At 67.4% G+C, this 14,253-nt stretch overlaps 1 protein-coding gene across 2 annotated transcripts; it reads right to left on the bottom strand.

The window, feature by feature from the left end:
• Positions 1-599: 599 nt before the first annotated feature.
• KCND1 (potassium voltage-gated channel subfamily D member 1) lies at positions 600-13,679 on the bottom strand. 2 transcript variants are annotated; one of them, XM_075017434.1, is made up of 8 exons: positions 13,505-13,679; positions 10,818-12,202; positions 6,832-6,994; positions 6,661-6,744; positions 5,702-5,827; positions 2,953-3,048; positions 2,632-2,873; positions 600-2,430 (listed from the first exon to the last, which is right to left on the bottom strand). In XM_075017434.1, the coding sequence occupies exons 2-8, from the start codon at positions 11,927-11,929 to the stop codon at positions 2,229-2,231; spliced, it is 2,025 nt and encodes a 674-aa protein (XP_074873535.1). In that variant the 5' UTR covers positions 11,930-12,202; positions 13,505-13,679; the 3' UTR covers positions 600-2,228. The 2 variants fall into 2 exon arrangements, with proteins under 2 accessions (XP_074873535.1, XP_074873536.1); XM_075017435.1 differs by lacking the exon at positions 5,702-5,827.
• Between the last annotated feature and the right edge of the window lie 574 nt (positions 13,680-14,253).

Here is a 14,253-nt window from a genome sequence, read left to right as displayed (position 1 = left end):
CGCTTCTGATTGGCTGCTGGACAGGCTCCGCACAGCTCATTGGAGGAAGAAACAGTAATTGACGCTGATTGGCGGTGGAGACGGAAGCTAGAACCACTCAGCCTCAGTGCGCCGTTCTCTGACTGGCCAAGGAAAAGGCTGGACGTCATCTTCCAATCGGAGGCCCCCTCGTCTCGTCCCGCCCATCCAGGAGCCCGAGAGGGGTCACCCGGCCCCACCGCCCCAGCAGCTGCGCCGATTGGCGGAGGTGGCTGTCAGTCAAATACAGCCCCACCTTCTTTTCCTTATCCCTTAACGTACCATACCACCCGCACCCCCCCCCCCCCCACCCGCGAAGCGAACCCAGGCGTCCGGCCGCCCCCACCCCCTCCAGGGAAAAGAACCCAGGCGTCCGGCCGCCCCCACCCCCTCCAGGGAAAAGAACCCAGGCGTCCGGCCTCCCAAGCCCGAGCCGGGCGGGCCTCCTCCCGGGGCCAGCGTCCCCTAGAAGGGCCCGGCCCGTGTCCCGTTGCCCGGGCTCCACGCAGGCGCACCCGGCCCCGGCGCCCCAGCAGCGCTGCCCGCCCCCTCCGCGCCCCAAGGAAGCACACGACTCGCTCTGCCTTTCGCACGTTTCGTTTGTATTGGCTCCACCGGCAACGAGCGCACTGCCCCGGGTCAGGGAGAACCCAGGCGTCCGGCGCCCAGCCCCCGCCCCCGCCCCCGCTCTAACGACGCCACTCTTCAGCAGGCGGACACGGCAAGAGGCTGCAGTGGGGGTTACCCCCCACCAGGCACCCCATAGGGCTGGACCCACAGTGCCCTGGGCGTGGGGCTTTGGGTGCTGCAGCAGATTCGACACCCCCTCTGGGGCCCGGGCGCTGCTATTCAACCCATGGGCCCCTGCTCCCCGCAGCTTGTGACGGCCGGTGCCCTCAGCCCCCTCTGGAGTGCCCCCTGCTAAGGGGTGTGCTTGCATTACCCTGCCCCCCCGGGGGCTCAGACCTCCCTGCTCTTAGTGTGGGGGTGCCACTGCTGCTCCCATTAGGGGCACCACACCCCCCAGCAGGCTGTCTCTGACCACTCCAAGCCCCCCTGCCATAACCACTAGCCCCCACAGCCCTCCCAGAGTCATGGGGCGACAGCAGGCATCCAGGCTCCCAGTGCCGCGTGTACCCACCAGCCTGCACTCCCCTCCTGAGCTGGGAAAAGAACCCAGGAGTCCTGGCTCCCAGGCCCTCTGTTCTAAGCAGAGGTGGAGAGGTGATGGGGGGCTGGCAGCAGCTTTGTGCCCACTGAGCCTGCGAGGGAGATGCATGCAAGGGGGCAGCAGCCCCCAGGAGAAGAGATGTATGCACAATCCCGCAGGTGGGGGACTGGTGAGGTCTGCGGGTGGGCCCTCAGGAGGCAGATGGGTCAACTGGGGCTAGTCCAAGGTAATGAGAAGGACCTGGGACTCAAACCCCTTGTACCCTTAGTTGCACTGTAGGGAGGCACAGGATAGGTGTGGGGCACAGGCTTACGGGGCTTCTAGGCGCTAAGCCGGGGGCGAGAGGGGGCTGGGGAGCAAATCCTGGTGGAAGCTCACGAGCGAGTACTTCTCCAGAGCCGCTACTCCCAGCACAGGGAGAGAACCCAGGAGTCCTGGCTCCCCGGTCCTGCCGCCAGCTGTTGCCTAGCCCCTCCCAGCCCAGGACCCAGGGGCTTTGGATTATAGAGGTTTTGCGGTTGGGGCGGAGGGTTAGATGAACACCACATCCTTCTGCCCTCTGGGGCTGGGGGTCCTCCCATCTGCCCTTTGCACAGCTGTCCCCCACAGCTGGCTTTGACTGCAGACGAGGTGAGGGGTGTGGGCGAGGCAGGAGCCAGGTGTCCAGGAAAGGCCCCATCCCTTGGCGGGTGGCACCCAGTGTTTGTGGAAGACTATGGGACCCAGGCATCTGGGAAAAGTCGTGCACCTAAGCAGTGGGGACCCAGGTTGGTCGAGTTAGGCCATGCAGCTGGGGGACCCGGGCACCTGGGCGAGGCAGGACCTCGCCGGGGGACACATCCAGGCCTGCTGGCCAATGCCACCAGCCCAGGCTGTGCGGAAGATGATGCCTCGGACAGGTAGGAGCCAGGCCCCCAGCGAGGTCATGCACCAATGCAGGGGGACCCAGGCGTCCGGGCCAATCTGGGTTTGTGGAAGACAGCGCCCCAGACAGGCAGAAGAGAGCCAGCAGGAGCCTCACTCCAGGCCCTGCACCCCACTACAAGGAAGAGATCTTCAGCAGGGGGTGGGAGAGGTGGGGGGCAGGCAGCCTGGAGATGGGCAGCGGGCAGGGCGATGGGGGGTGGCTCTCGGGGGTGTTGGCAGGGGGCGTGGGGATGCTGGTGAGAGCAGCGGTCAGGTCTGCACCATCGTAGCTCAGCATCGTGTTCTCGTGGGCCTTGGCATTCAGGCTGGAGCGGCTGCGGGAGAGAAAGAAAGAACCCAGGAGTCCGAGCTCCCTGCCAACTGCCAGCCCCCTTTCTCACCAGAGCTGGGGCGAGAACCCAGGAGTCCGGGCGCCCAGCCCCGCCCCCGGCTCTCCCACGTTTGCCCACGAGGGGGCAGCAGACTCCGGAGGGCACCCCCGCGGGCTGCCCTCCCCCGCCCTGGGGCGCAGTTACCTCTGGGGGGCGGCGGGGCCCTTGGAGGCGTGCAGGGTGCTGAGCTCCTGGGCGCTGGCCTGGCTTACAGAGGCGGTGGAGGGGACGGGGCGCAGGGCGCGGCGCGAGGAGCCCCGGCAGGGGCAGCAGGAGGTGGCGCCGCCCTGCTGGGAGGAGAAGGAGGTGCTGCGGCTGGTGTGGCCGCCCAGCGAGCCCCCCAGGCCGGCTTCGCTGCAGGAGCGCTCGTCCGCAAACTCATGGCTCTGGGGAGAGGGGAGAGAGGTCAGTGGGGGAGGGGGCCTGGGCCTGGCCCCCCCCCGCCAGTCCTGCTGCCCCCCTCACCGTGGTCTTCTCCAGGCAGTGCAGCAGGTGGTGGTGCTGCTGCTCGAAGGCCGAACGGGTCCTCACAGCCAGGGCGTGAGCTGCACTGCCCAGGTCCTGCGGGGGAGATCACAGACGGACAGACGGACAGACAGACAGACCCGGCCAGCCACAGGCTCCCCGGCGGGGGGGGGGGGGGGGGCGTGTCGAAGGTTCCATGCGGGCGGCACTCGGTGCCCTGGTGTTACTGGTGTGACGTGAGGAGGGGGAGGGAGTTGGCTGGTGCAGGGATCTGGGGGTAGAAGGGTTTACATGCGGGGGGCACTCGGTGCCCTGGTGTTACTGGTGTGACGTGAGGAGGGGGAGGGAGTTGGCTGGTGCAGGGATCTGGGGGTAGAAGGGTTTACATGCGGGGGGCACTCGGTGCCCTGGTGTTACTGGTGTGACGTGGGGAGGGGGAGGGAGTTGGCTGGTGCAGGGATCTGGGGGTCGAAGGTTTCATGTGGGGGGCACTCGGTGCCCTGGTGTTACTGGTGTGATGTGGGGAGGGGGAGGGAGTTGGCGGGTGCAGGGATCTGGGGGTCGAAGGGTTTGCATGCGGGGGGGGCACTCGGTGCCCTGGTGTTACTGGTGTGATGTGGGGAGGGGGAGGGAGTTGGCTGGTGCAGGGATCTGGGGGGTCGAAGGTTTCATGTGGGGGGCACTCGGTGCCCTGGTGTTACTGGTGTGATGTGGGGAGGGGGAGGGAGTTGGCTGGTGCAGGGATCTGGGGGTCGAAGGTTTCATGTGGGGGGCACTCGGTGCCCTGGTGTTACTGGTGTGACGTGGGGAGGGGGAGGGAGTTGGCTGGTGCAGGGATCTGGGGGTCAAAGGTTTCATGTGGGGGGCACTCGGTGCCCTGGTGTTACTGGTGTGACGTGGGGAGGGGGAGGGAGTTGGCTGGTGGAGGGATCTGGGGGTCGAAGGGTTTACATGTGGGGGGCACTCGGTGCCCTGGTGTTACCGGTGTGACGTGGGGAGGGGGAGGGAGTTGGCTGGTGCGGGGGATCTGGGGGGGTCAGAGTTTGCAGAGGGTCACTTGGTGCGGAAGCAGGGGCTGAGGGACAGGCAGGGCAGGGATCAGGCAGAGCCCGCCTGGCCGCAGGGATGTCAGGCTGAGCGGAGCCCCCCAGAGAAGGGGTGGGCACCCTGGAGTATTTTCCACTGCAGGGACCCAGCCCGAGCCCATCCCAGCTAGGGTGGGGGGCGGAGGGGAGCGCTCTGCTCTGGCTGCTGGTGCCGGGCCAGGAGGTCTTGCTGGGGTGTTAGTGCACTGGGGAAGTGTGCAAGGGGCAGCGGTCACATGGCACGTGGGCACGGCTGTATTTGTGCAGTGCTGCGCACGGGGTGTGGGCATGGGAGTAATGATTGCACGAGGGTGTGATTGTGAACAGGCAGCGTGCACTGGCTGTGATGGAGTGGGGGGAGTGTATGTGTGAGTCAGGCTGGATGTCTGAGACAAGCAGCAGCTCCCAGTGGCTAAGGGTGACCCTGGGGCTACAACTGGCAGGTAACACCTCTGCCTGAACAAAGAGCAGGGAGGAGCTGAGCTGAGTTTTGAATCGGGGGCGGCAGTTAGGAAGCGGGGAAAGAGGAGCTGGAAGGCAGCCAGCGAGAGGAGGGGGAAGCTACACCCCAGAGGGGCCCCCCTCGGGGTCTTCTCCCCAGGACGGGTTGGAAGGACTGTCTCCGGCTGCTGTGCTGTCGCTTCTGGGAGAAACTGGGCCTCTGTTGCCTAATAAACCTCCTGTTGTACCTGCTGAGTGAGAGTCTCTCCTGCCAGCGGACGGGGTGCAGTGCAGGGGGACCCCTGAACCCCATCACACTGGTACTGGGAGGGTGCAAGGGGTGAGTGTGCCGTGAGCGTGCATGGGTGTGTCGGTGCTACGGGGAACCAGAGCATGAACAGGGGAACGACCCCCCTTCCCCCGGCCTCTGCTTGCTCCAAGCCAAGCCCTGCTCCGGGCTGGGGCGGGCACCACCAACAGCCGCGGGGCTGAGCCGCCCCAGCCCCCGTGGAGAACAGCTCGGCCAGCGCAGGGCCCGCCCGGGGCTGCGCGGCCCGTCTGCGCCCCAGGCCGAAGGAGCCAGGCCTGCTCCCCGCACGCTCCGGCACCGCCCCAGGCTGGGGCTCCCCACTGCTACCCGCCAGGCTGCCCTGCGCGCTGCTCCAGGACCCTCAGCCGCCGCGGTGTGCGCCCCTGCGCGCCCAGCGTCCCAGCCGGCGCCCCCCGGAAACTTCTCCTGCCTGGCTGGCAACGCCACCCGTCCCACTGGGGATCCGGCAGCTCCTGCTTCCTTGTGCTGCGTGCTCGGCCTGCCCCGTCCTGGAGCCCGGCCCCGGGGGAGCAGCTCACAGCGCCGTTTAACCCACCCACTGAGCGCCAGGGCGGGCGAGGGCCACAGCTGGGCACGCCGCGGAACCTGCCTGCTGCGCGCGGGAGTCCCTCCCTGTGCGCCATTCCCAGCTGCGCTCAACGCGCGGTGACCTGAGCGAAGCGCGCCTCGAAACCCCCCTCCCCCGGCCTGCACGTCTGCAGCTCGCCGGCTCCCCTCCCCTCCCCCCGGGGCCGCGCACCAGCTCCGGCTCCCCCGGCCAGCGCGCCTCCAGCTCGCCCCCAGGGGCCGCGGGCCCAGCTGCAGCTCCAGCTCCCCCGGCCATGTGGCCCCGGCTCCCCTCCCCCAGGGGCTGCAGACCAGCCTTAACTCTTGCCCCGGCCCCAGGACTTACCTGTCCAAAGGAGCTGCAGGGCTTCCCTGCCTGCAGCTGGTGCGTTCTGCCGGGGGGAAGCCCCCCCCACTCACGGGGAATTCGAGGTACGCGAGGAACACGACCCTGGCGTAAGTCGAGGCACTGCTGCCCAGGCACACACAGGGCGTCAGCTGGCGAGTGCCGACTGACCAGTCGCCGAGGGGCTGTGGCCTTGTGTGTTCCTGAGCCCAGGCCAGGACCAACACGCCCCTGGGGCCTGGGCCAGGCAGACCAGCTCCACTGGCTGAAGAGACACTGCTCTGGAACACGACGGTCACCAGCAGCACACGCATCGAACTCCTCGCCTGCTCCCTGCAAGCCCGGGTGAACGAGCAGAGCGCAGGGGAACGGGCCGAGCTGGTGACAGGAGTGTCGGGGGCTAATGCACTTGTGTGTGCCAGGCGTGAGCATGAGCGAGGGGAACCGGCGGGGGAAATCTGAGCTGGGCTCTCTACTGCTGTGTTGGTGCAAGGGTGTGTCTAGCCAGCCAGCACTGACAACGTGCACGAGTGTGTTAATGGGAGGGTGTGAGCGTGCAGCGGGTTTCTCCATGGGACAGCTGGCACACTAGTGCAAGTGGTGAGCATCAGCGTGTGCCTGTGCAAGTGAAGCAATGGGGGAACGTGAGAAGGGTTTGTGCAGAGCTGGGCTGCCAGCATAGTGGATGGGGTGAGTGTGCTACGTAAGTGTGCATGGGAGTCTCTGGGCAGGGGTAAATTTGCCAAAGTGACCATGCACTGAACAAATACAGAAAGTGAGTGCATGTCGAGCGTGCAAAGGAGGTGGGCGTGCCCGGCCGGCGTGCAAAGGAGGTGGGCCTGCCCGGCCGGCGTGCAAGGGAGGTGGGCCTGCCCGGCGGGTGTTCTCCCACGGCCGGGCGAGCAGCTGCAACCCAGCAGGCATTTGCTCAGGCGAGGGGCGGACAGCAGGGCCAGTACCTCGAGGCCCCCGTCCCGCTTGTACTGCAGGAAGGCCTTGGTCGTGCCGGTCTTGGCCAGCCGGATCCGGGCCAGGCGCACCTTCTGCAGGGGGAGAGTGGTCAGCGCCGCGGACAAACACTTCCCCAGCAGCCTCCCGGTTCCGCTCCCACCCGCCCGCCCGCGAGGGACCTGCTGCGCCCGGCGCTTGTCGGCACGCTGGTTCTGGTGGTAGATGCGGCTGAAGTTGGAGACGATGACGGGGACGGGCAGGGCGATGACCAGCACCCCGCTCAGCGAGCAGATGGAGCCGAAGATCTTCCCGGCAATCGTGCTGGGAACCATGTCCCCGTACCTGGGGGAAAGAGAAACTGCCGACTGCCACGCGCACCTTCTGAGCTCATGTGTCCCTTCCCACTAGGGTGAGGGAGGTGCTCAGAGGCAGCCACCTCTGGGGCAGGTCGACGGGGGAACACCCACATATGACGCCATGGAGATGTAGCCACTTCTGAGGAACAAGAGCTGCATATAACGTCCTGGTGCTGAGATGCAGCCACCTCTGGGGCAGGGTAGCAGGGGAACAACCACATATAATGCCATGCTGGATGACTCATCTGGTGCTGAGATGCAGCCATCTCTGGGGTGGCTGGGGCACAGCTGCATATAACACCACATGAGCGTAACAGCTCAGGCTGCAAGGACTGAGCTCCAGGGCTGGTGGGGAGGTCAGTGTTGCGATTACTAATGCACTGTTTGGGAAAGCTAAATTGCTTCTGTCGAAATGCTGTTAATCCACATCAGCAGAGCTGCTGATACCTAATAAAACGCTCTCCACAGCAGCATGACTTATTCAACGGGCTGAGGCATAAATCAAAGCTCAGAGTGCAGATCTGAGCACTCAGCTCATGCCAGGACCGGCAGCTTCCCCTTTACAGATAACAGCAGGGCACTTAAATGTGGTAACCTCTCGGGTGGGGTGGGATGGCAGGGGAACAGCCGCATGTAATATGAGACTGGAACAGCTTGCCTGGTGCTGAGATGCAGCTACCTCAGGGGTGGGGTGGCTGGGGAACTGCCGCATATAACACCACGCCAGGATGACGTGCCCAGCACTGACATGCAGTCACCTGAGGGGTGGGGTGGCTGGGGAACTGCCGCGGAGCCCACCAAGAAGCATTTGCTATTCAGTGGATATTCCAGGGAGTTGGAGCTGCAGGGGGCGGGAGGTGGCCATGGCACTGGGATGCCCATGCTAAGATCCTGCCCCACAGCACCCCACAGAGCCTGCCCCCGGCCCAACCGTCCCCCACTCCCCTAGCGCTCAGTGCAGACTGGAGGAGGCTGGTGATGTGGGGGAGGGGAGGGGGGAGAGGGTGCCCCTCCCCCACATTTGGACTTCAGACAGCTCCACGTGTGAACACGGACGACACGAGGGGGCACCAGGGCAGAGCACAGCCTCTCACCAGGCGAGCGTTTGTGGCACCCTTGCAGTGCGGCCGGGAGGGAGCATGTGGGGCTGATCTGGGGCAGGTATCAGGCTGGCGGGGAAACGTGAGGCTGCTCAAACCACTAGGCCGCACTGCCTGCCTGGAACTGGGAGAGAACCTAGGAGTCCTGCTCCCCCCACCCACCTGCCAGCTCAGCAACCAGGGAACAAGTTGTGATTCAGCTGAATCTTGGCTGGCCTCTGGCTGAGCCAAAGGCAGCTCCCCTGGCCCACATCCCAGCCCCATATCTCCAGCACCCCCTGCTGCCCAGCCTTCAGGAGATGTGGAAACTGGCTGTCTGCCCCCCATGCAGAGCTGGGGCACAGAGCCTACCAAGGGCCCCGCGCAGGTCTCACCCTGGAGCCAGGGGCCACTGGAGCAACCTGGATGGAGAAAGCACAGAGCTGCTGTGTTCCCAAACACTGGTGGCTGGTAGCTGCAGCCACTTCTGGGGCAGGGCACTTGGGAACAGCCACACACAACGTTGCCCTGTGGTTTGGGCCAGGACGGAGAGGCCAGTTTTGACATGTGGCGGCAGAACAGAATGAGCCCAGCTGGGGCACCTCCCGATGGCCCTGGCCTGTTGCTGGGGATGGAACCCAGGTGTCCGGGTTTCCTGGCTGCACCTACCTTACTCTAACCATCAGCCCCTCCTGCCCTTCCAGAGCAGGGGCAGAACCCAGGCGTCCTGCCCCCTCCCCATCCCATCACAGCCCCTGTTTGATGCGAGGGGAGGAGACGGGATGGGACCGACCACTTGCTGGGGTTGTTAACACGAGTGCGGGGACAACGACCCTTTGCTGCAATGGTTACAGGAGAAAGGACCCTCCCTCTCCCACCCCCGCCTGACAATGGTGACCCCCCCGGAGTGTGAAACCCCCGTGCCCCCTTGTGAGAGGGGAGGGCAGCTTGCACAGAGCCCGGTGGACTGCCTGTGTCCTGCCGCCCCCCGCTGGTGGGGCTGAGCCCTGTGCTGCATGAGGGGAGCCAGCCCCCGGCCAGGGTGTTACAGCTCCCCTGGCTCTTTGTCTGCATCAGAGTGTGAACCCCGGCATCCGGGCCAATCCCATTCCCCAGGATTCTGCCCTGCCTCCCCAGCAGCTGCTGCAGATTCAGGGCCTCTTCCAAGTGACTGTTCCCCAGCTGCCCCACCCCAGAGGTGGCTGCATCTCAGCGCTGCGGAAGGGTCCCCACACCATGCACTGGGGGGGCCCTGTGGGGCACATTATTCCAGTCTGGGAAGGGCCCCCGGCCCCAGCTCACAATGAACGGAAGGGAGCGAAGCAGAGCCACGAATTACATCTCGAACAATGAGCCCTGGGAGCCCAGACACCTGGGTTCCCTCCACAGCTCTAACCTGAAACAGAATCCTGGGAGCCTGGGAAGTTGGTACGTCTAGAAACACTCTGTGCCCCTCGCTCCTGACCCCCAGCCCGGCCCCCTCCCCCCCACCAGTGCCCCATTTCCCCTCTTTTGCTCTCCCCTCCCCAGCAGCTGGCACAGGCGTGCGGGGCTGTGGGGCTCTTTGGAAGAACTGAGCTGAACAGGTGTTTGCACCTGGGGAGCCAGGAAATACAGCCCAGAGCTGCTGGCACCAGCTCTGGCCTCCCACCCACGCCTCCCACGCTCTGCCCCACCCAGAGCCGGGAGAACCGCCCCCCCGGCTGTAACCACTAGACCCTGCTCCCTGCCAGAGCTGGGAGAGGACCTGGCGTCCGGCTCCCAGCCCTTCCCAGCCTGCAGGAATTCCCTGGATGGAGGGCCCTGGGCTGCTCCCGGGAGGCTGCTTCCAGCCACGATGGCGGCCACGGACTGTGCGCTGGGGGCCTCAAAGCCCTGGGGGTGCCCTGGCTGGGGGCCCAGACCGACCCTGGCAAACCAGCTCAGACAATTCAGCCACATGCATTTCTCAGACCTCCCCGAAGAAGCTGGGGGGCCAGACGGCTGCCCCTGCCCATGTGGGCCAGTGGTGGCCGGGGTCCCCAGAAACCCTACAACACAGCTGGGCTGGGGGAGACCCCCTTGGATGCCCAGTACCCTCCAACTGCCGGACCCCAGCCCCGCCCTGCTCCACTGCATCCCCCTGTGCCCCTTGCCAGGCAGAGCCCTCCCCATGGCCTGGTGTTCCCATCCCCATCCCCGTCCCCCATCCTCCCCACTGTTTCCCCAGTGCAGACTGAGCCCCGCTGGCCTGGTGCCGACCACCCTGCCCCCACTTTCCGCCCAGCTCTCTCACCTGGTGGCGCCCTTTCCGCCTTGCAGGGGCATGGTGACAGAGACCCATCCGGCAGCGCCCCCCAGCGCGGGTACGGCCCCTGCACCCCTGGGCAGCGGCCCCCAGCACGGGCACGGCCCCTGCACCCCTGGGCAGCGCCCCCCAGCGCGAGCACGGCCCCTGCACCCCTCCAGCAGCGCCCCCCAGCCCGGGCACGGCCCCTACACCCCTCCTGCAGCGTCCCCCAGCGCGGGTACAGCCCCTGCACCCCTGGGCAGCGCCCCCCAGCACGGGTACGGCCCCTACACCCCTCCTGCAGCGTCCCCCAGCCTGGGCACGGCCCCTACACCCCTCCTGCAGCGCCCCCCAGCCCGGGCACGGCCCCTAAACCCCTCCTGCAGCATCCCCCAGCCCGGGCACGGCCCCTGCACCCCTGCAGCAGCGCCCCCCAGCCCGGGCACGGCCCCGGCGCTCACCCCAGCGTGGTCATGGTGACGATGGTGTACCAGAAGGCGGCGGGGATGCTGGTGAAGGCGGTGCTGCGGGTGCCCTTCTCGGCGTAGAACATGACGGTGGCGAAGATGACCACGGCCATAGTGAGGGAGAAGAGCAGGAAGCCCAGCTCGGAGGCGCAGCTGCGCAGGGTGTAGCCCAGGATGCGCAGCCCCTGCGAGTGGCGCGAGAACTTGAAGATGCGGAAGACGCGGAAGACGCGGAGGGTGACGAAGGCGCCGCTCAGGTCCTCGTTCTCGGGCACGGCGAGGCCCAGGTAGAAGGGCAGGATGGCCACGGCGTCGATCAGGCTCATGACGCTGCGCAGGAAGCGGGCGCGGCTGGGCGCAGCGAAGAGGCGCAGCAGGTACTCGCCCGTGAAGAGCAGCACGCAGGCCGCGTCCATGCAGGCGAAGGCCAGCGGGAAGCGCTCGCCGCAGGGCTGGGGCCGCTGGCGCCCGGGCGCCGGCCGGCAGGGGATAGTCTCCACCACGTTGGCGATGACCGAGACGGCGATGAAGAAGCCGGTGACGTAGTAGAAGACCAGGGCGCCGGTGCTGGAGTGGGGATTCTCGAAGGCGCGCCACAGGCGCTGGCGCAGGGTGCGGGCAGGCGCCAGGGCCACCTCGCTGGCCAGCTCGGCCTGCTGGTCCTCGGCCAGGCGCTCCGCGTCCTCCTTCTGCCGGTCGCGGTACTCCTCCAGGCAGCAGTCGCCCACCAGCTCGGGCAGCACGCCGAAGAAGCGCAGCTCCCGCTCGAAGGCCTGGATGCACTCGTGGCGCGGGCAGTGCAGGCGGCCTGTGCGGTAGAAGTTGAGCACGTGCCGGAAGATGGCCGGGTCGCGGTCGAAGAAGTACTCGCCGTGCGCCTCGTCGAAGAAGAATTCCTTCTCGGCGCTGCCCAGCAGCGTGGCCGGGTACCGCGCCAGCGTGTCGCGCCAGGTCTGGAACCGCCAGCCGCTCACGTTCACCACCACCAGCTCGTCACCCCGGGGCTCGCCGGGTGGCGCCTGCGGCAGCCGCTGCTGCGCCAGGGGCAGCCAGCCCACCGCTGCCGCCCGAGCCAGGGGCAGCCAGCTGGCCACACCGGATGCCATGGTGGGTGCAGGCTGGGCACCGCGGGGCAGGCGCTTGCCAGGCCGAGGAGGCTGCAGCCGCAGAGGACGGGGCCTAGGTGCAGACCAGCCGGCTGGCCCACAGCTCGGGCTCTCAGCCCACGAGCCGCTGGGGGGCAGGGGGCCTGGATCTGGGCACCGAGCTCAGGCTCCGCTGCCCAGGTGCGAGGTGGAACTCGTCTCTCGGGTTGAGCCCGGCTCTCTCGGGGCATGGGTGAGTCACGCGGAGGTGAGCTCAGCGGCGCAGCCCAGGCACTGCAGGCAGGGATGAGACCAGAGAGGGAAAATCAGCAACAGGACGGCAGCAATGACAGATGGGAGCCGGGACACCTGGGCTCTCCCTGGCTCTGGGAGGGGAGTGGGGCCCAGCGGTTGGAGCCGGGGGCTGGGAGCCAGGGATACCGGGTTGTCTCCCAGCTCTGGAGCGGGGCGGGGCGGACCGCAGGGAACCCATGAGGGTCTCAGTCCAGCAAGGGGGGGGGCTGATTTAACTCAAAACTCCCCACAGTGGCAGGGACAGGACGTGCTGGGGGGGGGCAGAGTTGGGGGAGCGGCTGGAACTCGGGGGGCTGGTTCCCCTCCCCACAGTAGGGTCAGAGCCCCCCAGTGTGCAGCGGGGGGCACTGGGAGGGGACCCGCCAGTGGGCGGGGGGGTGGTCCCCACTCACAGCGCTGCACCCCCGCGGACAGATTGGGAAGATCTATAGGCGGGGGGGGGGGGCGTCAGAGGGACGGGGCGGACGCAGCATCTGGGGCCTGAGGCCAGCGCCGCCCCCCCCAAGGGCTCCGGGCACGCGGGGAGAGGGCTCAGAGCCAGGCAGAAGACCCAGGCGTCCTAGTGCCCCGCCCCCTGCCCCTCCCCATCCAGCCGGGCCCAGCAGCGCCGCAGGGATCGGCCCCCCCGCGGCTCGGAACGGCGCCGCAATCGGAGCGGATCGATCCCGGGCGGGCGGCGAGGGGCGCAGCGGACGCCCCAGGGCCCCTGTGCGGCTCCCCCAGCCCTGTCCCCGGGGTCCGGCCCGGGCCGATGCGTGTCGCCGCAGCCAGTGAGTCGAGGGCCGGCCTAACGTGCTCCAGAAAAACAACCGGAGGAGCCCCCTTCACCCCGGAGCCAGGAGAGAACCCAGGCGTCCGGGCTCCCCTCCCCCCCGGAGCCAGGAGACCACCCAAGCGTCCGGGACTCCCTGCCCCCCGGAGCCAGGAGAGAACCCAGGCGTCCGGGCTCCCCTCTCCCCACGGAGCCAGGAGACCACCCAAGCGCCCGGGCTCCCCTCCCCCCACGGAGCCAGGAGACCACCCAAGCGCCCGAGACCCGCTCCCCCCGCGGAGCCAGGAGAGAACCCAGGCGACCGGGCTCCCCTCCCCTCCCCCCCCCTCCCCCCACGGAGCCAGGAAAGGACCCAGGCGTCCGGGCTCCCCTCCCCCCACGGAGCCAGGAGACCACCCAAGCGCCCGAGACCCGCTCCCCCCGCGGAGCCAGGAGAGAACCCAGGAGTCCGAGACCCGCTGCCCCTGAGGAGCTAGGAAAGGACCCAGGCGTCCGAGCCCCGCACTCACCCGCCTCCTCCGAGCAATTCTGCTTCATAACTTTGGACAGAGTTTCAAGTGTCTTGTGATTGGCTGCTGCCGAGCCGGCCGCCCATTGGCCGGGCGGGGTCTCGGGCCCGCCCCTTCCCCCAGACCGGCGTTTGCCGATACAAAGTAGCGAGGAGCCCAGCAATAAGGCTAAGGGGGGAGGCGGGGCTGCGGGCGGGGGGCCGTGAAGGAGCGAGGGGTGGTGCAGTGCAGTGGGGGTGCCGGGGGGGGTGCAGTGCAGGAGCAGGGCGCGGGGGCAGAGGTCCAGGAGCAAGGGGCACTAGGGGGTGAAGTCCAGGAGCAAGGGGCAGTGGGGGGCATGGTGGGGGGGGCAGTGCAGGACCAGGCTGCGCTGGGGGGGCTGGAGGCACAGACCGGGCTGGCAGGGGAGAGGGGGCAGGCCCCGTGGATGGCTCCAGCCCAACATTAATATTTCATTGTTTCCCTTCCTTGCTCCAAGGCAGGAGATTTATTGAGCGGGCTGTGCGCACTCCCTCCCCCCCGCCTGCAGGCAGAGAGATGCAGCCACCTCTGGGGCAGGGCAGTTGGAGCCCACCCCACCGAACACCACAGGGGCTGGTGAGGATGGAGCCGAGTTCTGGGTTCCTGGCCCAGCTCCAGGGCTGGGGCAGGCGCTGGCCGAGGTTAAGGACAAAGTGCTCAGGGCATTTCTTGCTGCAGCTCCCTGCACCCCCCGCCACACGCCGGCCCAGCCCCCCAACACCACAGAG

The sequence above is a fragment of the Carettochelys insculpta genome, chromosome 22 (assembly GCF_033958435.1).
Source record: "Carettochelys insculpta isolate YL-2023 chromosome 22, ASM3395843v1, whole genome shotgun sequence".
NCBI lineage: Eukaryota > Metazoa > Chordata > Testudines > Carettochelyidae > Carettochelys > Carettochelys insculpta.
This window is presented reverse-complemented; position numbering and strand designations above follow the sequence as displayed.

Excerpts from the sequence above, each read along its gene's own strand:
- KCND1 (XM_075017434.1), bottom strand. The coding sequence starts at position 11,929 with ATGGCATCCGGTGTGGCCAGCTGGCTGCCCCTGGCTCGGGCGGCAGCG. Across the intron at positions 6,995-10,817 it reads GTCACCATGACCACGCTGGG|GTACGGGGACATGGTTCCCA; the intron begins GTGAGCGCCGGG and ends TCTTTCCCCCAG. Across the intron at positions 5,828-6,660 it reads AGCGGGACGGGGGCCTCGAG|CAGTGCCTCGACTTACGCCA; the intron begins GTACTGGCCCTG and ends GTGCCTGGGCAG.